Source organism: Chroicocephalus ridibundus, chromosome 10 (genome assembly GCF_963924245.1).
Source record: "Chroicocephalus ridibundus chromosome 10, bChrRid1.1, whole genome shotgun sequence".
Lineage (NCBI taxonomy): Eukaryota > Metazoa > Chordata > Aves > Charadriiformes > Laridae > Chroicocephalus > Chroicocephalus ridibundus.
Genome location: NC_086293.1, coordinates 19676524 through 19699934, shown reverse-complemented (window position 1 = coordinate 19699934; position 23411 = coordinate 19676524). Strand labels below are relative to the sequence as shown.

Genomic DNA, 23411 nt, shown 5'->3' with positions numbered 1-23411 from the left:
GGCAGGGATGCCCAAAGGATGCTGCTGTCGTGGTTGGTCTCCACGAAAAGGGAGCGGGGAATTGTGGGCTCTGTGGTTGCCAGCACCACGTTTGTGTTCGGCTGCGTGTGGGCACTGCTGGGGGAGGCCGAGGTGCCTCAGGTCGGGCAGTGTGGCACACGGGTGGGCTTGGGGAGCCTGTCCCCTCCGCCAGGCACAGGGGATGGTGCCAGAGCAGCAAGGCTGGGCCAAAAGTCCCACCGACACGCTGCTGGGAGCAGCGGGAAGTGCCAGGCAGCCCCACAGTTTCTGGGTCTGGGGACAGTGGAGCAAAAGGGAAGGATTTCTCTGTTTCCATCTCAGTAGAGCTGTGAATTTCCCTCTATAAATAGTTGCTGTGGAGACTATGGAGCCGCAGCGGGCTGACAGACCTGCTGGCAGGGAAGCCGGGGGGAGGCAGGGAGAGGCCAGCCGTAAAGTGAATCCACCGCAGCTGTCCTAGGTCTCCTGCTAGCCCAAAGCCAAGGTTGTTCCCAGAAGCGGTGCTGTGATCCGATACCCTGCCCCACTCCTCACCACGTCCATCCAGCGATGCAGAAGAGTTTGGTCTGCTCAAGGACACCCCTCCCAGGCAGCGCAGGCTAAAAGGAGAGAAGGACCAGCTGGTATCTCACTCTGGGGAGCTCCCGAATGAGCTGGATGACAAACGGAGCGGCGTGCCGGGCCTGCGAGCTGCTGCACGGTAAGTCTGCGCAGGGCCCCTGGGGCTCGGAGCCCCGTGCGCCGACAGGGCCGCCCTTCCGCTGCGTGTTGCGACTTGCAGGGATGCTGCGCTCAGCAAGGGCTTGCCAGGTCTGTGTTCGTGCAGAAGATGAAGGTGTGCGTTGCTCTGGTGAGCTCTGTGACTCCAGAGGTCCGGGCGCTGTAAGTGGTGGCAGCTCCATTCGCCATTCCGTGCTGGTCAGGCGGAGTTGTCCAGGCCAGAGGCGAAGCACCGCTCCCTCCCGTGGCTCCATCAGACCAGGCAGGACCAGTGTGGTTTTGGGCTGAAATTCTCTGACCTGCTCCAGGCCTGCAGCAAGCCAGTAGGTTCTGCACAACATAGCTTCGACTAACATAACGTAAAGATGTCAAGCGATGAAGGACTTTAAAGCATCGATCGTCCTTTATCACAAAGCTTAGAAAAGTACGTTTCTCTCTCCTATACCAAGTTGCATAGCAACGCTCCTCGTCCTTTGCCAGTGCATCCATCTACGCTGGATGGAGGTAAAGTCCCGCACGCCTAAGGATGGACCTGTCTCATCTCTGCAGCAAAAAGGACACCAGGGCCCGCTGAGCTGCCCAAAAGCTCCATCAGCGCAAGGGCTAGGACGCGTTTTACGCTCTTGAGTTTGTCTTTGGGTCCTGCTTTCCTACCGCAGTCTCCTGTTACCATAACAATCTACCTAGGGAAGATGCGGTTGAACTCCCATCTCCCCTCGCTCTTGGGTTTTCCTTTGGCAGGTGAATGATGAGCAACATCATCATTTAAGGCCGTTGCCTGGCGCTCAGATCAGCTCCTGCTGTCCTAAAGATGGGAGTGACAAGGGCTTGGGTAGATTCTGGTGGTGCAGGAGCTTGTGAGGTTACTGATAGGCTCAGTCTGTGCACAAATAAGGAAAACGTTGATTTCACCTCTGTTTCATAGCTAAGACGTTAGTAAGTATTTGCTGAAAAAAAAGTGGCCGTAGAGACACGCAGCATCCTGGAGGTTTGTCCTAAAAGAGACTGATTCTGAACAGTGTAAATGTCATGGTTGGAAGTGTCAACATAGAAGGAGGGGGAGGGATTTTGAGCTCCTTTCAGACTGCTCTGGGTGAACAGAGCAAGGACAGCTCTGGCAATTTGGGTCGTCCCTGACAGGATTGGAGTCTTTGAGCCCAGTCTGACCCTTAACGAGAGTTTGCTGGGTGCCCAAGGCAGGCTGCGTCTCTGCCTGCTGTGCTGGGAGAGGAGCAGCGGCATGTGGAAAGAAACTTTACTCTTCTGAGGAAGTCACGCCTCCGTCTCGGCACCTGGAAGATGTTATTGTCCCAGAACAACTCCCTGTCACGTAGCTCCCGCTGCCACCACCACCACCACCAGCCCACTATAACTATTTCTGAAAATCCTCCGGTGCAGACAAGCTCTTCAGTTTAACGACCTGATTCAAAGGCCAGTATTTCTACCTGTGCTCATGGTCTACTGGGATTATCATCACCTGTATCGAGTTCTGGCAATGTATGTTAACCTGAAGCTTCGGCCGTACAGCAAGTGACATTTCCAAATTATGAAAGGCTGGGCTGGGAGTATCCCAGCTATGGCAGCTTACGTCTATATTTCCATTAGCAACACGGGCTCCGGGCTGCTATTTCAGGTGACCAGCGCTGAAGCCAATTCTACACCGGTGCTGCGGGGCGGGGGGACACCAGTTGCATCAGTCTGTCTGCAGTGTCTCGGTGTTTGTACCGTGGGCTGTCATAGTAACAAACCCCGGGAACAGCCTCCCCCTCCATCACAGCCTCTTGCCAGGGCGTCACGGGACGGTCAGCGATAAACCCATGTTCCAGCCCGGGGCTGGGGACAGATGTGCAGCGCTGCACTTCCCAAAATGCAGGTTCTGCTTTGTGCCCAGCTGGAGCGTGAAGCTCCTCCTGCCAGCAAAAGCCAGGACTTGTCCCCTCCTCAGCCGGGACAGGGATGGGGAGTGAGTGCTTTCCCCGGCTGTGGCCATGGGAGGGGATCCCGCAGTCCCCGCTAAGCCCCTGCAAAGCCACACGAGGCACAGGGAAACCTGAGACTCCCACCTGGCCCTGGCCCGGCCACACACCGCCAGGATCCCTGCCCAGCCCCAGCCTGCCAGCTTTCCTCTTCTGAACTCTTAAAATAATCCCTGCCTCCGTGAAGTGCCAAAAGCGTTTGTAACAGCCCGGCTCCAGGGGCTGATGAAGCAGATGGGAAGGAAGGGGGCGAGGGGAGAGCGGGGGCAGAAGAGGGAATGGGAGCTTTGCAGATCGATGTGCGCAGCAGAGGTACGGCTGCCCTTCAGCTCCCCAACTCTCTTTAAAGGAGTAATAGGCTGAAGATCACACTACCCGTTCCCCACGATCCGCTTCCCTGCCGTCTGCATCCCCTCGTGCCAGGATCTGCTGCGCCGCCGGGCCATGGAGGAGCGGGCGCAGGAGGAGATGCCGGCAGCCCAGCACACAGGTCAGTCCTCAGGCGTGCGGCTCCAAAGCCGAGATTGTGCCAGGTTCTTCCCAGGCCAGAAGAGGCCGCCGGGACCTGGCCGGCCATTCCTCTGGGAGGATGGCTGTCCTCAGCTGCTCTTTCAGTCTAAAAGCATTTAGAGATGTCAGTAATGTCTTTTGGCGATGGTCCCCACAGGAGGCCACCACCCGGCGCGGGAAGGAGAGGTGTTCAACACGCGATACCAGGCTCTGCGCAAGCTGGGCTGCGGCGCCTTTGCCACCGTCTGGCTGTGCCAGGACACGAGGTGAGGGGCTGACCAGCTTTCGGGGAGGTGGGAAGGGGTGGCTGATCTCCTGGGCAGGACCTGCCCCTCCTGCAGACGCAGCAGAGCACAGCTGCTTGCCCCAGAGCACGTCGGCATCCCCCGAACACAGGGTAAACCGGCAGCGAAGACTGGTGGGGTGCAACGAGCAGAGCTGGTACCTGGAAACCAAAGAACGTAAACGAGGTGGGATCAGCCCTCGCTCTGCATTTGCTCTTCTCATTTAGACCCTGAAGTGTCCATGCTCTTCCTTTTTCTCTCCAGTCCCTTGCTGGTCCCTGGGGCAGCTGCGCTGCTAGATGCCGGCAGCATCGCCAGGAGGGATGTCCGTGGGCCTGGCATGCTGCAGACCCGGGGCAGCACCCACCACCGAGGCCCAGGGCTGGGTGACTGGTAGAAGGGGAGGTGCTGCTGGTTAGGGCTGCTCTGACACACGTTGGCTGGCAGCTGTGATTTGTTTCCCAGGAGGAAGAAACACGTAGCTGTGAAGGTCCTGAAAAGCAGGGAGAGCTTTGCTGAGGCTGCCCAGGATGAGGTCGCTCTCCTGCGCTGCGTAAGTATGTTCTGAGGCTCCGTGCTTTGCTCCACGGGGACGGCCGCTGAGTTCAGGTCTGAGCATCAGCCTCATCGTCCCTTCTCCCTCCACTCTCAGTCTGAGGACGCAGACAGGGAACAGGAAAAAAACTCAGAAGTTAGTGAATTCATAGAAATCACCCTGGCTCAGCACTGACCTCTGAAACAGGCACTTTCTTCTTCCTCCTGTCATCCTGGGACATGTTGGCTGTATCCCACTTGTTGCGTCAGCCCGTTTCTTTCAGCTGAGACCAAAATCCAGTAAATAGGAGGAATCTGCAGAAAGATACGGCAGAAAAAGGTGGTAACGTTCTTAGGCAGGAGATGGGAGTGTGTCTGCTGCGTTTGTGTCATGGCCGGCTCAGAGGGTATTGCTCTATCACAGCACTGATACTGAAATAAAAGGAAATATGGGCAAAAAAACCCAATAATGCAGGATGTGGCAAAATATAATAAACGTCTGAAGTCAGAAAGCTTCCTCCTGCCTTTGCTAATGGATGTGGTAATTAGGTGCCTGTATCTGGGTCTCAGCTAGTTGACTTTGAAGATGGCTTGACCTGCTAGTTCTAGAAAGCTCGTAGTTACAATTCTTTGAGTTTGCCTAAATACAAAGTTACATCAGCTTTAGATGAGTAAAAGCCATTAAATTTTGCATTTCAAATTGCTCTGAGGCCTTTCTCCGACGGGTCTGAGAAAGGTTTAGTTCGCATCTGTAAATCCGTAGGCCCTATCCAAAGGGACGTGAGCCAGACTCAGTGATGCAAGAGGAAGTACCAAGTGGTGCTAATTTAATGTAATCAGAGGGCTGCTTTTCTACACATCAGCATAATCCTGCGTACGGGCTGAGCCTGACCCTTGATTTATTGCTAATTCTCCCTGAAAGACACGCCTTCCCATTCAGCACAGTACGGCTGGTTCCCAGGGCTGTTCCCACCAGCACGGGGTGGTCGGTGCCGGCAGAGCCGCCAGGAGAGGCCATCTGGTCTCCTCGGCTTCCAGGGCTGCTCACCTCTGTCGTGCCAGCACAAACCTCCTGGCGCTGGTACAGGTGGATCCGGCAGCTGCACAACATTCCAAACCAAAATCCTGACAGTTAGGGCTGTGAAAAGAAAAAAAAAGAAAAAAAAAAAGAAAAGTACGAGTTGCTGTAGCAGGGTGAGTGCTCTGTGAGAGCAAACTCCCGGTAGCGGGCGTACAGCGCTGGTGCGAGAGCCGGGGTACCGCAGCACCCGTGCTTGGGCAGACCGGGGGTTCACCCAGCCCAGCACCCCGGGCCAGCAGCAGGTATCCAGACGGGTGTACGGGCAAGCGAAGTGCAGTGTGCGGCTCCCACTGAATGCTCCCCTGACCTACAGCAGTTTCCAGATGGAGATCTCTTAGGCCAAGGGTGATGTCTGGGTGGGCAGTAATTCACTGTAGATTTGCCTTCAAGACCCCTGCCCTGCTTTCCTGTGAGCCTCTGTGGGCTTCAGCGCCTGCAGCCCCCAGTGACAAGAACTGCCACCAATTACCCACATACCGCATGAAGAACCATCTCTTCTGCTTTGTTTTTGAAACCCCCAAGTGCTAGGTTTGATGCCCCCTGGTTCTCGTATGAAAGATCTGTGTTCATGCCCTCTGACACCGCTCCGTACCTTAGAGATCTCTGCAGTACCTGCCCACAGCCAACCCTTTTTCTGCCCAAAGAGACCTACTTCGCTGCGTTCCTGCAGACATGGAAGCTGCTCTCTACCCCAGTAGGACAGGTCGTAGCCTTTGAGTGGCTGAAGACAACCACAATGGCCCTGCCTCTCTGCAACCCCTTGCAAGAAATTGCTGAAGGGAAGGTGTGGGTTTTAAAGGGTGATGTCCCTGCCCGCTACTCTGGGGACAGGGCCATCCCGGCTCTGAGGACAAGGAGCAAAGGCTGCAGAAGGGCGAAGGAAATGGACATTCATTGCTTCTGGAAGCAGGGAGCCATGGTCTTGGGGGAATCCCATTCCAGCACAAGCAAGAGCACCTTCTGGGCCTGCGTGGCGTAAAATAAGCAGCAGGAATTGTGTTAGACACTATTAGCAGGATCGGTTTGAGTTATTCGGGTACTGTGCGGGTGATGGTCCCACCTGGTCAAGAGCTAGACAACACACAGAAACTCATTCCTTGGTAACAGACTCTGCTCGTGTGTTTGAAGCCTTATTTTTCTGATGCTGTTTTCCTGGGATTTTTCATGAAGGGCCAACTGCTGGAAGAGAAAGTCTGTAGAATGGGATAAAATGGGTGCAAGATGTCCTTGTGCAAATATATGTCTTTAATTGCAGCTTTCTTGGAATCTTCCCCCTCAGGTGAGCAGTATGAAGAAGAAGGACCGGGCAGGAGAAAATATTGTCTGTTTGTTAGACGACTTCAGAATGATCAGAGAGAACGGCTTCCATATCCTTCTGCTGAGAGTGCTGCAGCTTTGGGTCAGCAAAGCCTGGGCTTGCCTTGGAGAGTCGCAGGATGGTGTAAAACCGAGCGCTGTGCTCCCACGAGGAGGATGAGGAGGGCGGTAACTGGACCGGGACACATGGAGGTGGCTGGAGGGGAGAAGGTGGACAAGGAGATAATTTGGCTGCTCTGGTGAAGGGCAAAAGGCTGGTGGTAGCAGCTTCTCTCTGTTAGTGAATCCCTGACTCTTTCCCACATGCGTGCTTGGTATTTGAGGCGCTGGGTCCTTCCCTGCGATGTCTGATGGGTAACTACGCAGCCCGGGGACTGCCTCTGCCTTTTGTGAAGAAGTCTTTACAGCAGGTGAGAGCTTAGCTGGAACGGGGAGAGGGCACCAAGGGACTGTTGGCTGGGGGACATGCCATAGTCTTCCTCCTGGGGTCATCGGCCACGAACGCATCTGCAAAGAAAGGGACAATACAGAGTGAGTGCCCAGGGCATGCTTTTTTTTTTCTGTTTTAAGGAAAACAATAACTACTTCTTTGGGCGTAAGGAGAGAAAATGTTAATTAAAATGCAGAGTGGGAAGTCATCACATTCCCATTAATACTGTGTGTTACTGCCCAAGCCTGCAGTCTCATGGGGTTTGGGAAGGAATCAGGGCCGCCACCACGAAGAGCCAGCAGCCTGCAGACCTGTACCAGGGATTCAGGGGTGGCACTTGCGTTCCCATCATCTCAGTGATCGTTGAATTCTCCAGCAGTTCTGCTGCTGGCAGGAGCAGCAGGGGGACAAACAGCTTGCCATAGTTCCGCTTCTTGTGGGCAAACAACATCTCTCTCTGCCCTCCCGCTGCCCTGAGAAGTCCTCTCTGGCCTTTGCCTCGGCATCCAGCCACGCGTAGCGCTGGCAGGGATGGCAGCTTTCTGCACGGTGCCACCAAAGGCTGCTCAAGGTCTCCCTCAGCGCTGATGTCTTTCCAGGGCTTTCTAAATTGCTGGTTTGGTTGACTGGTCCTCCACCCATGTTGAGGTTTTCCTGCTCAGAGCCAACTCGTCCTTCATCCCCTCTAAGGACGTGGTGCGCCGATCAAACAGACCCTGAAAACTGAGTTTCTTATGCATTGGCTGGGAACAGCTGAGGAACGGGAAACCTGAGCGAGGCCTCAGAATAGTTAAAATTATATTTTGCCTTTCATGCTGAGATTTATCAGCAGTCTGTATGCTTGCCAAGATGAAGATTTGCTACCCTGATTCCTGTGCCCTTTTAGGGACACTAAGAAAGAAAATCACATCCTCCTTCATCCTTTTTCTGGAATAGCCTCTTCTTCCTCTAAAGAAGTTCCACTAACACCTGAATAAGTTCACACAAAAATGTAATCTCTGTGTCCCATTCCACACCCAAGCCTTCCGCCTGACCCATTCCTGCATCCACTTTAATTGTAAAATCTCAGAATCTTTCTTCCCTTTCAGATCAGCACTGGGGCTGTATTTACTTCTGATTCATTTCTGTTTAGCTATTTAAATCTTTCCCCGTGTTTCACAGTTACCATTTAAGGTTGGTATTTCCCTGGGACTGGTGTTCATCCCAGAATAGAATTTGATAATACAGAGAATATTTGCCAGCCCTTTATGACTGACCAGAGTGTTTAAAAAAAAAAAAATATATATGTAAACCTCCCAGCAGCGTTTTCGCTGTTATTGATTTCTGATAGCGACCGTTTCTGTCTGGTAGGCGTTGTTTATCGCTCCCCTGCGACAGGCCAGTCTCTCCCTGCTCCATCGTAAGCCGTTCTTTCCCTACGTGGGTCTCCTGCACTGCTCTTAAGTCCTCTCTACACGCGCTCGCTCATCGTCTCTCCCTCCTCCTGTCTGGGTTCTGCTGCACCTCCTTTTCTTTCCTGGTACGATGGGACACCCTCCCGTGCCATGTCACTCTATAACTGGCGCCCAATTATCCCTTCGAATGATAATCAGCAGGAAGGCACGGTGGTCAGAGGACGTAACAGCCACACAATCAGGAGTGTTTTTTCAGGAGAAAGTTCAGCTCCGTGACCGTAATGCCTCCTCGTAGTCCTGTCCTCTTTCCATCTCCCTGGGCTTTTGTCCATCCATGGGTTTGTGTATTTTCACGCTGCTGCGTGTCACCGCCACCTCTCCCAAAGCCCCCTTCCCTGCTGGGCTCCCCAGACCGCTCTCACTCAGCGAGTCAGGCATGTGGGGCTCCAGCACCCACTCCTCCTGCCCCGTTGGGTGATGAAGCCCCTTGTGCTCGCTCCCACAGGGCCACCCCAGCCAATGTCACTGCTCCGCTGGCTGCACCTCCAGCTTAGTACAGGGCACACACTGCACAGAAACCGTTTATCGCAGATAGTGATCATCAGTGCCCCCTTTCTTCAACACCAGAATGTCCACAGCTTGCATTCGCACTGGGCCCGAGTGCTCCGCTGGGGCTGGGGGGGGACGGTGGGGACCCTCGCGTCGCTGAGGTGACCTGCTGCCTGCTCGCCCAGGTGCTGGCGGGGCTGCACTTCCTCCACAAGCGCTGCCGCATCATCCACGCCGACATCAAACCGGAGAACGTCTTGCTGTATGGACGCGAGAAAAGCCTCCATAGGCTTCTGCCCGATGCCTTCGACTGCGGGCAGAGAACAGATCTGAGGCTAAAGGGACCAGGTGAGCGCCCCGGGGTTCTTTTAACAAGAAAAGGGACCTGGGTGTTTATTGCCAGGAGGGAAACAGAGAGGCGGCAGGTAAGGATATCTTGGGAAAAGGTCCCGTCTCCTGCGACGGCTGCTGCAAAAAAGTACAGCCAGCTTGTGCTGCCGAGAGGTCGCTCCTATCTCTGCTTAATATAAACACCGTGCTGGGTGGCCGCCAGTTACTCCAGGCACCTGCTGACGTGTGGTTTGCAGGTAGGTTTGTGTGGAGGACAATTACAAATAACGGGCATCTGTTAAAGCCCCACCACAGCCTCGGAGTTCATTCTCATGGCTGTAGGTACAGGATAGTCCCCTTGCGTCTGGTGTTTTCAGCCACTGAAAGGTGTACGTACAAAATGGTTTGATCAGAAAGCCGTACGACGCTTCTGCTCTTTATTTCCTGTATTTCTGAGGTTCGTGGGAGACTTCTATGTACTGCTGATCTTGAAGACCTTCTGAGACATAATTTATCTGCAGAGAATGGTGTGCCCAGAGAAGCTGTGGCTGCCCCATCCCTGGAGGTGTTCAAGGCCAGGCTGGACGGGGCTTTGAGCAACCTGGGCTGGTGGGAGGTGTCCCTGCCCAGGGCAGGGGGGTGGAACCGGATGATCTTTACAGTCCCTTCCAGCCCGAACTATTCTATGATTCTATGAATATTGGACAAGATGTAGGGCTGGAGAGTTTCTTTAGAGATCAGCTCCTCTCCCAGCAATGAGACCCTTTATATTTTCCTCACGCAATGTCCTCCCACGATCATTTCTCCCGTGACGGTGCTGTTTTGTCTCTCAAACTCTGGGGCAATCGGGGAGTGCTAAATTAGCGACCGAGACTTGCTTAGAGCAGAAAGGCACAGTACTAGGCATAGCCCGACAGCTCGCTGTAAAGCAGTACACCACAAATTACCCTTTTCCGAGGTCATATGGAAACGTAACCTTTACGGTGCTTGCCAGGCAGGCTGTGTCCAAGGTCTGTGACGGCCAGCACTGCTGAAGGCTAAAGAGGCATCGTAGACGGTTTGTGTCTGACTACTGCTGTTTCCTCAAAAAAGAGGTGGTGTTAGAAAGTGCTTTAGGACCTTTTAGGTTGAAAAACTTTAAAGGCAGGCATCCCTCCCTCTCCTGTGGTACGTGAGGGATACCGGTTGGTTTGGAAAGACCTGATTTCTCTCTGTCCTTTCCACCTAGGTGGCGAGCTTGGCAATCAATTGGAAGAATCTGATTTAATGAGCATAGAAGTGAAAATTGCAGATCTGGGCAGCGCGTGCTGGACAGTGAGTCTGCCCCGAGTCTCAGTCCCGTGACGATGAGGGATGCTGCGTGCTTATTTCCATCCCGCCCTGGGTGTCTGTCCTTTTACAGCAGACCAGCTATTTCAGTGTGCTGAAGACACCCTGATTTTGGGGGGCTATATTGAGGACTCCCGGCTCAGAGCTGGGCCCTGCGCTCCTGGAGACACCGTCAACTTTGAATGTTTCTTCAGCTTGCAGTTAGTCCCTACAATTAGAAATTCAAAACCGTGTTTGGCGCGAGATGTTGGGGAGCTAAATTCACCCTGGTGTCAGCCGGGCTGAGAATGCTCCTGCCGTGCTCTGCGCAGAGTTTAGTAGCCATCTTCAGTCCTGCCCACCCCGTGTCCTCCTCATTGCGCAGCAGGACTTGTGTGACCGCGAGTGTTGCTGATAGTTGTTCATGGGCGCTAACCAAAGGGCATTTATGTTTCAGTACAAGCCTTTTTCCAAGGAGATACAGACCCAGCCATACCGTGCCGTGGAAGTGCTGCTTGGATTAGACTATGGCACTCCTGCAGATATCTGGAGCACAGGCTGCCTGGTAGGACAGGGGACAACGCTGTGCCTGCGCGGGAGGTGACTGACACTAACAGGCCAGGGCAGCGTCCCCTCGGCACCCACCTATACCCACTGCATGGGGAGCAAGGCTTCCTTCCCGAGAAAAGGGCTGTCTGCGCTCACTTTGCACTGAAAATACGCTGCTGATAAAATTCACTCTTAATTAGTTTAAGCTACAAGGCAATTCACACTCCACGTGTTAACCCACGGGCTTGAACTGAATCAGGCACATACTGCTTTTCCACGGTGCTGTTTCACCACAGTACGGATCAACGCGGTGTGAATATTTCCGTATTTTAGGATCAGTTCTGTGCGATAGGAAGGGAAATTGGTACTATCAGAGTTAACGGGGGGGAAAAAAAACCTCCAGGTCAGTTATCGACTTAGCAATGCTCCTCCATTTCCAGGCATTTGAAATGGCAACTGGGGAGCGTCTATTTGATCCTCAACCTGGGAAATATTTCTCCAGAGACGATGGTAAGACCCCATCAGTTTTATTCATTTCACAGATGGAAGTGTCACAATCTTTGTGTCTAGATGTGTTTTCCCCCCGCTCTGTCTAGATCATGTCGCTCGTATTATTGAACTCCTGGGAAGAATTCCTCCTCAAATTGCTTTATCCTGGAAAAAGTCAACAAAATTTTTCAGCAGGCCAGGTAAGAATTGGGAGTAAGGAAGTTTACTCTAAAAATCGCTGCGGATCTCTGACATACTTCTACGCAGCTCACACTGAACCCCCCCCCCAAAAGTTATGTTACACAACGCAGGCTACAAGCAGGGACAGAACACAAGCGCAGGTTTCAGAAAAAGCAGTAACACCGCTTGCCCTGCCTACCTCTGCAATCCAGAAGCGTTCCAGGGACGAATGCAAAATCCTGAAAAACGGTCACAGCAAACACCCGACAGGGAAAACATTTCCATTCCTTCTCCTTTGCATTTGGAGAGAATGGAAGTACAGATAGGAAGTAGCTACATGGCAGGAAGGCTGAAAAGAGCGTGTAACTGGCTGGATTTCACCCGTTCACTGGCAGAGAACAATGACCATCAGGAATGGGACACTCATATCCTTCCATCCTTGCACTGCGGCTGCTATATTTAGTGTTCTGACCCAACCGTAATGTCTCTTCTGTTTTATTCTCCCCGATTCCTTTCCCTTTGACTCATTAGGCCTGAAATCCTTGTCTTTGACTTCAAGGCATCACATGACTCCATCCTTATGCAATTTAGTCTATCGTCCTCTTTTCTCCACTTTCACGCTCACCAGCCGCTCAGCCTCAGCCTCTCCACAACTCACTCACCGTTGAGTGCTGGCACCATGCTGCAGTTAAACAAGCACCTCCCTGCACATTCACATCCTTTGCTCACGCTTGTTCCTTCTATGGTGCTCACACCTGTTCCTTGCTCAAAAGAAATGAGTCAAAACAAATTATTGTTCTATACTCGTTCTCCGTGTGAACCAAACTGGCCTGACCACAGCTGCCTAACCTGAATCACTACGTTTACACCATGTACTCCTGGGGACGAGGATAGCTTCTCGGTCAGTAGCAGCACTCTTCTGCGTCCCACGGAGCTAAAAGATACGAAACAAATGAAACATTACTGTCTTGTGAGCTCTGGCACTCCAATGGCCTGATACATTCTGGGTTGAATGCGGACAGGCACAGGGAACAAGCAGCAATGGCTTTAGGATAGCTGTTTCGGTAACACTTAATTCGCTCTTAGCATGTTCTCATGAAGGGGTACTCAGCAACGGGGAGACTCCAAATGATGACTTCTGAGGAACACCCGAGAGCCAAACCTGCAAGGGGCACTGCAGGTGAAGCTGACACAGGGGAAGCTTTCAAAGGAGCAGGAAGAGATCTTTCAGGGATGCTCTGGATGAATTGTGCAAGGTGAGGGGCGGCAGCCCCTCAGCCCTGCAGGTGTCATTAAGGTACTGCGCTTACGCTGTCTTTGCTAGGCGCTCTCCTGCGGATCTCCAGGCTTTCCCCCCGCAGCCTCCACAGCGTCCTGGCGGACAGGCACCAGTGGACAAAAGACGAGGTGACTCCCTTCACCGCCTTCCTCCTGCCCGCGCTGCAGTACGCGCCCCACCGCCGCGCCACCGCCGCCCAGTGCCTGCAGCACGCCTGGCTCGGCGCCCCGTGACCGGCCCCGCCGCTGGGGTTGGGGGGCGAAACACCGACGACCCGGAGCTCCCCGGGCTCCGCCGCAGCGGCCGGGACCGCCCTGTCGGGTGGCGGCGGCGGCCCCGGGGCGGCTGCCGTGGCGGCGGGGCCGGGGAAGGGGGTCGGCGGCGGGCGCTGCGCACAAGATGGCGGCTGGGGCGGGCCGCCCCTCAGGCGTCGGCGGCTCCGAGCGACCCCGAGAGCCGCCTCCAGCTGGGTTCCGCGGCTTCTCCCGCACTCGGGCTCCGTTGGCCTTCCTTAAAAACGTCCCTTCTAGTTTGTCTAGTCCGCACGCGGCGTTAATTGGAAGCAATAATTAACGTCCTACGGTCTCGACGCCTGTTTTAAGCGGGGGACGAAGGCAGGGAGGGCCGTTCCTTCCCTGCCCAGCTTAGCGGTGCCCGGCCTCCCGCACCCTCCGCCTCCCCCGCCGTCAGCGCCCGACGCCCTTTGTTTGGGGACGGAGAATCAGCTCTGGGCTCCCGCGCTGCGCTGGCCCCTCTCCCCACCGGCCCCGGCCCCTGACAGAGCGCGGAAGGCGGCAGCCCCGGCGCGCCCCCCACACCCTAGGAGGGCCCACCGGAGCACAGCAGCCCCGAGGCGCGGCACCCACGCTCCGCCATCCCTGAGAGAAAGGCGGGAGGTGCCGGGCTGCCCTCCCGGCCCTCCCTGAGGGGACCCCGGCCCCGCGGTCGCCCCCTCCCCCCGCGGCGCGGACGTGCCGAGCGGCAGGCCCCGCGCCTGTGCCGCCGCGCATGCGCCCTGCGGACACCTTCATTCCCGACACCACCCCCCTTCCTCCCCGGGCCGCGCATGCGCGGCGCAGCGGCGGCTGCCGCCCAGGAATCCCGGCCGCCCGCGCCGCCCCTTCTTTCTGCCACGTGTCCCGACGCGGGAGTTACCCCGCGGAGAGCGGGCGCCTCGGCGGGGGCGACCGCCGGCCCCGCCCCTCGGCACGTAGCGCGGCTCGGCCGGCCGGCGCTGCCGCAGCCCGCCCGCACCTCCTCGGCGCTAGCGGCCGCCTGACTGACAGCCCCGCGCGCCAATGAGGCGCCACCACCGTGAGGAGAGCGGCGGGGCGGGGGCGCGGCTCCCAATGAGGCGGGAGAGGGGGCGGGGCCGGGCGGCGAGGCTACCAATGGTAAGCGCGGGTGGGCGGGGCGTTGGCGGCGGCGGGCGTCCCGGAGGGGCGGGGCGTTACGGCGTGGCAGCCAACGGGGAGCGGGGGTGGGCGTGCCCGGGGCGCCCCTGGCGCCGGCGCCGGGGATCCCCGTGCTCCCAGTGCCGTTTCCGCCCGGCCTGAGGAGAAGCCGCCGCTACTGCTGCCAGGGGGAGGGGCTGGCGCTGCCGCTGCCGCCGAGGGCTTGCTCCCGCCGGCTGCCCAGGAGACGCCGTGGCGCTGAGCCGGGCCTAGTGCCGCGCGGGGGCCCGGGGAACGGGCCGGCCAGGTAGGCGCAGGCAGGCTGGCGGGGACCGGCCGTAGCTGGTGGCGGGGCTGGCGGGAGGGGAATGCTGAGGCGGCCGCGGGGGGCTCCCGGCGCGGGCCGTGGCCCGGCCCTCCGCCCTGCCCTGCCTCGGGGGCCTGGGCGTCAGGGCCCTGCCGCGGCGGTGGGGCAGTGGCCCGGGAGGCCGCGCTCGACCCGACCCGGTGGGAGAGGCCCGGCCCGGCCCGGCTCGGCGGTGCGGGCCATCATGGCGCTCCCGGTGGTGTGCTCCCGCCCGCGGCGGCTGGGCTGGGGCTGGTGGTGGCAGGTCGGTGCGGGGCCGGGGTTGGGGCCGGGCTCGGCCGCGGGGCTTTGTCGGTGGAGGCGATGGCCGGGGAAGCCCCGCTGTAGGCTGGTCTGCTCCGCTCCCCCTTTTCCCCCTCTTATTGTCCGGGAGGGGCCTTGGGGGTCGTTGTCCGTCTCGGGGCAGCCTCCTCCGGGCCGCCGCCGCCTGCCCCTGCCGCCGCTGCCCGCCCCGAGCCGCTGGCCCCTCCGGGCCTCGGGGGAGGCAGTGTTTGACCTGCATTTTCTGCTTTCTCATGGTGCCCGTGCGGCGTCTTCCCCCGTAACCCCCCGCTCCCGCCGCCGGGGGCTGCAGCGCGGATCCTCCTGCATTTCCCCGCCCGTCACGCGTGGCCGCCGCGGGGTGGGTTCCCGGCCGCCCTGCCCGGTCTCCCCCCCCGGCCCCGCTCCGACCCTCCGCCGCCTCCTCTCCGGCGGCACCGGCAAGGTCACTGTCGCCCGGCGGCTCGTCCTTGGGTGCTGGTGACCGGAGTTCACCGCCGGGTCGGGCGGGGAGGGAAGGAGGGGAGGTGCGAGGCCGCGTGGGGCCCCGTGGAAGCGGGGAAACGGGTGTAGCGGCGTGGGGCGGGTTCACAGCCCTTTCCCGGCCTTGTCCCCACGCTCCTCTGCCCGGAATTAGGATCCCCCGGGTGGGCTTTATTTTTTGGAGGGGGGTGTTGTGCAGGTGTGTGGAGGGCACGGGGTGCTGCAGGGCTGCGGTGGCTGTTGCGGGCTCTGGCCATGATGTCATGGGAGCGCTGAGGGTACGGCCGGGCCGGGGCGAGGGAGCAAGTGTCTCTCCTGGTGTGAAGGATGCAGCTGGGTCTCGAAGAACTTGATGTTGGGTGTCCGATGGTGTGGTGGTACATCGTGGATTTCAGGCGGTTCCCCTTCGCCCTGTCGGGGCGTTACTGCCAGAACCTAAACCCAGAATAGGACTTTCCTATTTCTTCAGTAGAAATAGGAGATTCCCCATTTCACTTGCATAGGAAATACTAGGATTCTTTTTTTCTCTTGTGGTTGACCCAGGAAGTCGTCATGTCGTTAGCCCTTCTGCGTTTTGGGTTTTTTTTGTTTTTGCTCTAGAGGTGCAGGGAGGAGGGTGTTGCTTTGCTCTGGATCCTGTGGGTAAGCGTTGAAGACAGTGACAGCAGCTGCTGTTGGCTCTGGAGCTCTGGTTGCTATGAGAGAGAAGCTTCAGTAGACTTGGCTGCTATCTCCAGGGAAGGACAGCAGAGCAGCCTCCATTAATGTGGTGGTGGAGAGATGGCTGGCTCACATTCAGCAAAGGGCTTTACTTTTTGGGCTGTTTCCACAGGTCCAAAGCAGAAGCGGGGGTATGTTTTGGTCCGGTGGGACAAAAACCTACAAGGTGGGTTTCATCACTTTTCTCGAGTTAATGGAATTGCTTTAAAGTGTTGGTTGGAAACCCCGAGTTACCCTTTCCAGATATTTTGGTCTGTGTGAAAAGTAGGACAGCGAGAATTGATATGATCTTTCTGTTAACTGAAGGCTGCAGTCGTGTCTCTTTTGAACTCCAGTCTCCTTTCCAGCCAGTAACAGAGCCAGATGCTTTTCTTATTGTTTGTATGTCTCCTTCCTCCCCTTCCATCGCCTGGGCCCCACTTGCCTTATTGACTGGAATTTCTGCTGTGTGCAGTGGGTGTGTGCAGCAGACACCAGCCTGCTAGTGCTGAGAAGGGATTTTCCATTCACAGACCAGGGAACAGTCAAAATAAAGGCCCGGCTCAACTTTGGGACTGCAAACAGGGAGCGGGGAGAGGAGTTTCCCCTCTACTGCAGAGTAAAATTTATCCTCTGCGCTGCTTGGGCAGTTGTACGTCAAAACGTTTAGAAAATGCTGCTCTGCTGTGGAACAGTGGGGTGAAACCTCCTGTGAATAATGGGGAAGGTTCTTCTCTTTCGGTTGACTCAAATGCTTGATGAAGGAACAGTTTGCAGGAGGCCATTTTTGACGTGACTATGTATTGTGGAATCTGCCAGCTCCTATCCCCACACTCTGTCTACTTGACTGCAATAGCTTCCTTTTTTTTTTTTTTTTTTTTTTTTAAAAAGGAAGAATGAGTGCTTTTCTTATCTGCTTAACTAACCATTTGGCACTGGCTGCTGTCTGTATGATATTATGTTGTTGTCTTGGAGCTATCGGTGTATTCCAGTGCATTTGTTAAAGATGAAACTGTTGGTGGAGGTATGCAGTATGGGAAATGGGAATACGTTAGCATTAGAAAATAACTGCCATCTTTGTAAACTAACACCTGTAATGAGGAGCCCCTTGCCCTGGCCTGAGTTACCAAACTGAGAATTACTGTGAGCTTGAAGCAAAAATTCCAGGACCAGAATAATGTGAGAGAGATTAAAACATGCCCTTGAATCCGCTTGACTGGCAGCAGTCCTGTGGTAGATGCCAAACAGGCTCTTATATTTGAGGATCTGTAGCACCCAAATTATTTCACCAAGTGGGGTGAGCAGCTTTTAACCCATCTAAAATGCATCCATCACTGGGGCTGAATGTGGTATCTGCTGCCTAGCACGGACTGACATGACAATAGTAATGGATTTAGGATTTTGTGGGTATGAAAACTAGCTCCTCAGTTTACTAAAATATAACAGTGATCTTCATGGCCTCTTAGTCTTTGTTCACAGTCTCTCTGTACATTGTTTACAGTCTCTCTGTATGTTATGATGGGGAATTAGTCTGCTGCCTCTCATTCTGTTGAATAACTGGCACCGCTTTGACAAGGCCCTGGCTTTTCATTTTACTGTCATAACCCAAGTGACCTGAAAGTAATATTCCTTAGCTAATGTTGTCTGTGATTTCACCACCCCAAGGTGAGGTAGTGAAATCCCACGTATGCTTAAATTCTTTTTTAGAAAGAGGACTCAGTTACAACCAGATCTTATTTTGAAAAGTAATAGGTCAAAGTTGGAAAAAACCCATAGGAAAGAGATGGTATCAAACTGGCATCTCAGAATGTGCAGAAGTTTATGCTCTTTTTTTTGGGTAGGGGTGGGGAATCCAACAACAAATGCTGATTTAAATTTTCCAGATGTTCTCTGAAGTAAAAAAAAAAAAAAAAAATTTTAATTCAGACTTCCAGGTGCAAAGCATGCAAGGGAGAACTAAATGTGTGATGTCCCAGCCGTGTTATTTATGAGTCTGACCGGTCTATTCTTTCTCCCATTTTGAGTGATCAGACTTTTACGAACTTGTTTTGAATGATGTGATGAGATAAAAATGTTTCTATCTATTCTGGCAATAGTAAAACAAACATAATGAGTGTTCAGAGGTTTGAAACTTCAAAAATCATTGTTCTCATGGCAATTATTACTGTGTTACAGATGCACATTTGTGTTCTTACTCTGGTGCTGCTTGGATGTGTAACTCTGAAATCTTGCCAGTGAAATCTGATGTTACGTGCTGTATATTAGAAAGGTTGCAATAGGCAGAGTTTTATATATATATACACAAGATGTAGTAGCGGTACTTGAGTTGAAAGCATTAAATGTATGTTTAAATGGATAGCATGTGAGATACTAAGTCTCAGTTGCCCCTACAAAACTAAAGCTACTATTTGATTTTAAAATAAAGACTTTGTTGCATTTTACTTGTCTCTTTAGTTTTTTTCTCTTCCAAATTTTAAAAAAAAAAGCTATGGATGTTAAAGCTGTTACGCATTCTACAGCCAGTCTTTGGCTTCCATGACCAACTTGTGGCAAGAGTTAGTGCACAGTAAGTTTGTACTTACATTGTTAGAGGCAGTTTTGCATAAATCTGGCTTAGCCTAAACCTTTTGCTTATTTTGATCATGGAAAAAGCCCCAGACCATAATGCAGCAAGAGTTCAATATCTTGAAACTGTGGGACCAGAGATTTCTTTCCACTTTTTCTCTTTTCTTAATTTCTTACTGAAGTTGCTGGGAGTTTCTTGCGTTTGGGTGTTTGGTTTGTGGTTGGGTTTTGTTTTTTGTTTTTTTTTTTTTCACAGGATTTGCTATTTTGGTGGCAATTTTCCAGTATTCCTGTAGCAAATCAGCCGAGCGGCGGCCCCCGTCCCTGCTGAGCAGGGAGAATGTGCAGTGCTCCTGGCCTCCCTGCTGAGCTCACACAGGGGTGGGACTTGCTAAGCTGCTGAAATCGCAGCTAATGCCCACTGAGCATGCTGAGAAACAGTTTTTTCAACTGCTCCTAGTTTAAAATTTTTTTTTTCTTCTATAATTAGTAAAGATGCTCTTTGTCTCGGAGGATGATCTACGCGACAAATCAGGAGATTCTTGTTCATCGTCCCCCTTCCCCCCTAGCTGAGTGGTGAAGTATTATTTTCCTGTAACAAAAATAGCTAAAGGGATTTTTCCCTCACTTCAACTGATGAGTCTGAACTTGAAAAGCTGTAGCCCAAAAGAAGAAAACTAGCCCTGATGCTAGTTTTTGTTGCCACAAGCCCTATAGGAGCGTCAATGTTGTTGTTTAAATTGTAAATCTGCAACTTTCTGATGCTTAAATCTAATTTAAATGCTTAAACAGTAGAACAAACAAATTTTATTTTTAAATAATAAATTTGAGAAAGAAAAACTTTCTTGGTGAGTTTCATTTTCTTCCTACCAAACACACACAAACCCCAATTATTTTAATGAGCAATATGGGAAATACTCAGAAGAGTGTACTGATGTGCTCAGACTTCAAGGTGGAAAAATGTGGGAGGACTTGTCGGCAGTTTGAGTGGCAAGTTTTTTAGTGAGCAGGAGAAGTAATTTCTTTTGTGGTCAGGAATCCAATAGTCCCACATTCACCAAACATGAAGAAAAAGGGGAGAAGGAAGAGGGAGGAACACAGAAGAGTGGCGTTGAGAAATAGTCAGGAATTTGGCTTTTAGAGTGAAGTTTAGAAGTGATCTGTTGTTTATGCTAAAGTTTAATCCTTATAAACTTGATAACGTAGACAGGTCTTGCATTCCTCCCTGAGGGTCACGGAAGGGCTAAGTTTAGCAAAGGGGAGGTATCCCAAGCAGTCAGATCTATGCAGTTTTCAAGGCAGCAAACTTTTTTGCTTATTCATGCTGTTCTAAGTGAGCTTAGTTATTTTTTTCACTTACAAGCAGCCTTTTGAGACAGAATGTGAGTTAGTTTTAAAACCAAAATGCTTAAGCCCTAAAATATTGCAAAGTAATTTCAGAGTAGAAAGGTCACGGTGCTTTTGATGTGTTCATATTTAGAGCATGATTACAATTACAATCATACGCATTGACACAAAGATATTGTCTGGATTTGGTAGCTGCTCATTTAGTGACTCAGACTTATTCCTGTTGTCCTTATGGATCTCATACCAGGGTTTTCTTTTGCAGCTGTGCTGATTTATGGGACAAAACTTTTTCAGTGACCACACCAGCAGCCCAGAAAACGGTTCGAAGTTCTGACTGATACTGCAAAGAATCCTCTTGACTTTGAAGTGAGCAGTTTGAAATGCAAGTTGTTGATAGGGAAGGAGTGTGAGACCCCGTCGTCAGACTTTTTAACAGAGTGTGCCTGCTGAGGGTGATTCAGTAAAAGAAAAAAAAAAAGTCAGGATGCAGCTTGGAGTTTTAGTTTGTCGGTGTCAGATAATGCAGTCTCTTGGTTTTGCATAGACTTTGAGTCATGAAAATAACTGGCTGGAGGATTTTTGAGGATTGAGTTGCATGGAAATATTTGGATAAGGAAGCCCATGTAAGACAGCGTTGCTCAGACTGGAGGAGAGAAAGACGCAGCCTGCTTCTGGGAGCAGAACATGGGAGCTGCAGAGGTGATAGCTGGAAGGAAGATGGGACCGGGAGAACTGAGACGTCTCGTCACAGGTCCAGGTAGTGCAGAGAATGAGAGCGAGGAGTATTTTTCAGTGTGGCCTTGTTTCCTAGGTATGCCTCTGCCCAAATGACATCTTTCTGGCCATTTTATCGGTTGCTCTCTAGGGCTGGTACCACTTCAGGATGTCTGTGTGGAAGCTGCTCCCAAGGAGCAATTCTCAAATGTTTTTATTGGAGAGTGAAGAGGTGAGAATGTATCCTTGCTTGTAGGCAGGAAGGAACACACTGGGAAAAGTTTGAGAACCAGTGATTTAGGAAACTGAAGTGCCCTGGGGGTTCAGCATGGAGCCCTTAAAATAGTTAGCGTGTCTCAACCTGAGTTGCAGTATCAATTTATAGATACTTGGAAGAATATATGAGCCTTTTGCATTCATGTGGCCTTTAACTAAAGACACTAAAACAAATGATTTCCTGTGTTTTGGTGGCGTTAGGTTGGAATAACTTATAATCACGCTGCAAGAATGCTTTCAGTAATGTGGCTGTAGATTAACTTTTGCCACAGCAAAGATCTGGAAGCTTCCTGTATAAATGCAGCTAAAGTGAACCTTTAGAAGAAGAAAAGATGACTGCTTGATCAAGTTAAGTAGGCTGTGCTTGACTGTAGAGGAGCCTGGCTTTCTAATTGAAAGTTCTCTTGCAGTTTCATGAATTTCAAGGACGTTAGAGTTCAAGATGGCCTGAAGGTTAATAGGGAACAAAGATACTTGTAGGGTGAAAGTCAGGTTCTGAGCTTGCCACAAACTCACTTTGTTGTGCAGTTCTTCTAATATCCACCTCAGGGTTTGCTCATATATGGAAATTTGTGTATTAAACTGGGATGGGTGTTTGTGATGCACTCTATATTGTTTGCACAATTTTGTGCAGGTTTTTGGTGCGCAGTGGCGGTATGGTTCTGTGGCAGTTCAAGCTGACCTGATGTGCTGCTGCCACAGTCCTGCTCTCCTTCCCACCATCGCTTTTGCCTCTGTTCTGGCATATGCCTGCCCCAGTAGTGAACTATTCAGGAAGGCTACCATGAGGAAAAGAAATGCATTTCGTTTATGGGAGTAAGAGTTTTCTGCTGGCTTCTGCCTGAACTGCTCAGCTGTGGGGTCAGGTTAGCACCAGTGCAGAAAGGGATGGGGAGGCTGCGCCGAGGCTGTGCCAGCTGAAGTCAGCTTGAAACTATTGCAGAACTGCACCCTGTGAGTGAGGTTACTCCGGGTGAAGTTACACGAGACAGCTGAGTACATCCAACAGCTCTGCTGCTGAATGGGGGAAGTTTTGCTCCCCCCTTCCTCTCCCACCCAATGGGGAGTTCTGCCTTTTCCGTTTGCCAGCTCTGGTTCTTGCTGGATCCCTTTTCTGAACTCCTCCAGTTGCTAACCCAGCAGAAAGCTGTGTTGGGGTTATTTTATGTTTTGGGTTTTGCTGGATTATTTTTTTTTTGCCAAGATAGTGAACTGAATTGGCTCACCAAGAGATTTGACAAGCATCCAGAGCCCTCACAGAATAAATAGGGGAGAGCGTATGGGTGGAAGCGCAGAGGATGTGGTGGGGACCGGAGGAGGGGAGCAGGGTCTCCGCCTTTCAGTGGCAGCACAGAGTGTGGCCAGCTCAGGCTGTCCCCTGGAACTTCACACTCCTTTTGGAGGGGAGCGAGCTACCATCCACTGCGTGGTGAGCAGTCTGGGAAATACTGTGGATTTTTGCCCTTGGTCTGTGTGCATTGAGTGCTTTCTTTAGATAAACCTTTAGTTCCTTGCTTGAAAATTGGCAGCGTAGTCTTTCCTTCATCTGCTCTCGTTTGCTTAGGAAGCTGGTCAGATAGGAGTTTTAACGTAGGCTTGATCTGTGATGGAGGAAGGGTGTTATAACTTACACATGGTGCTTAACTTTGAAAATAGCAAATTCTTGTAGGTATACTTTTGCAGAAAGTAAATACAGCAGAGAACTGAAGTGATGTCTCATTTTGGAAGATGGCAAAATGTTAATTAGCATACAAGTATTCAAATCTGTGTAAATAAATGCACCACACAATGTTCCTTATCCTTTCTTTTTTTTTTTTTAACCTGGTAATTAGAAAGTCTTTATTTTGCATTTGCTTGCCAGTCATTATGACTTGTGAGATATCCAAGCATGCAGAAAATTCTGAATTACTGAGCATATGTTATCAATCAAATTATAAAAAAAATGTAGTAAAAAACCTCCATAACATGAATTACACCTAGCTTTGCTGAAAATGTATAGAGACAAAAGTGTGACTGGAACAATGCAAAAATTTAATTCAGCCGAGGCCGGTTGCAGCAGAAACTTGAATCCTGTTTCTCTAATATGGAAAACTTGGTTGTAGCAGCATGTATTTGAAATAGAGCAGTTGTCTGTGTACTGCAAATCCCAGCGTGTGCTGCTCCGTCTACTCACTGTGAATCGAGGCTTTTAGTTTCCTACCTGGTGAGACTATTTGTTCTGGTAGAACTTGAGGCAGCATTTTGTCTACTTGAGTTTGAATAAAGTTATTTAAATGTTAGCATGTCGTGACATCTCCAAATGCATATTGCTGTGCAAAAAATTTAGGTTGCGTGTGAGCAATCTGTCTCATAAG

At 52.3% G+C, this 23411-nt stretch overlaps 2 protein-coding genes and 1 long non-coding RNA gene across 5 annotated transcripts in view; 2 read left to right on the top strand and 1 right to left on the bottom strand.

Moving 5' to 3' along the window:
- The first annotated feature begins 61 nt into the window (after positions 1-61).
- LOC134521636 (SRSF protein kinase 3-like) lies at positions 62-13316 on the top strand. The gene is made up of 12 exons (XM_063348301.1): positions 62-721; positions 3067-3207; positions 3385-3493; positions 3977-4064; positions 6406-6493; positions 6747-6853; positions 9002-9164; positions 10375-10460; positions 10912-11019; positions 11444-11513; positions 11600-11692; positions 12997-13316. Exons 2-12 carry the CDS (start codon positions 3162-3164, stop codon positions 13182-13184), a joined length of 1146 nt encoding a protein of 381 aa, XP_063204371.1. The 5' UTR covers positions 62-721; positions 3067-3161; the 3' UTR covers positions 13185-13316.
- Positions 11515-13011, bottom strand: LOC134521637 (uncharacterized). The gene is made up of 2 exons (XR_010072819.1): positions 11872-13011; positions 11515-11657 (listed from the first exon to the last, which is right to left on the bottom strand). It is a non-coding gene; the product is annotated as an uncharacterized LOC134521637 (long non-coding RNA).
- Positions 13317-14466: 1150 nt separating the features above from the next.
- SETD5 (SET domain containing 5) overlaps positions 14467-23411 on the top strand; it is a 68870-nt gene continuing 59925 nt past the window's right edge. For 2 of the 3 annotated variants that reach the window (XM_063347600.1, XM_063347601.1), the window contains exon 1: positions 14516-14652. The gene's annotated coding sequence lies outside the window, so the exon portion shown is untranslated. Of the gene's footprint in view, positions 14653-23411 lie in introns of all 3 variants that reach the window. The other variant, XM_063347602.1, reaches the window with a different exon arrangement.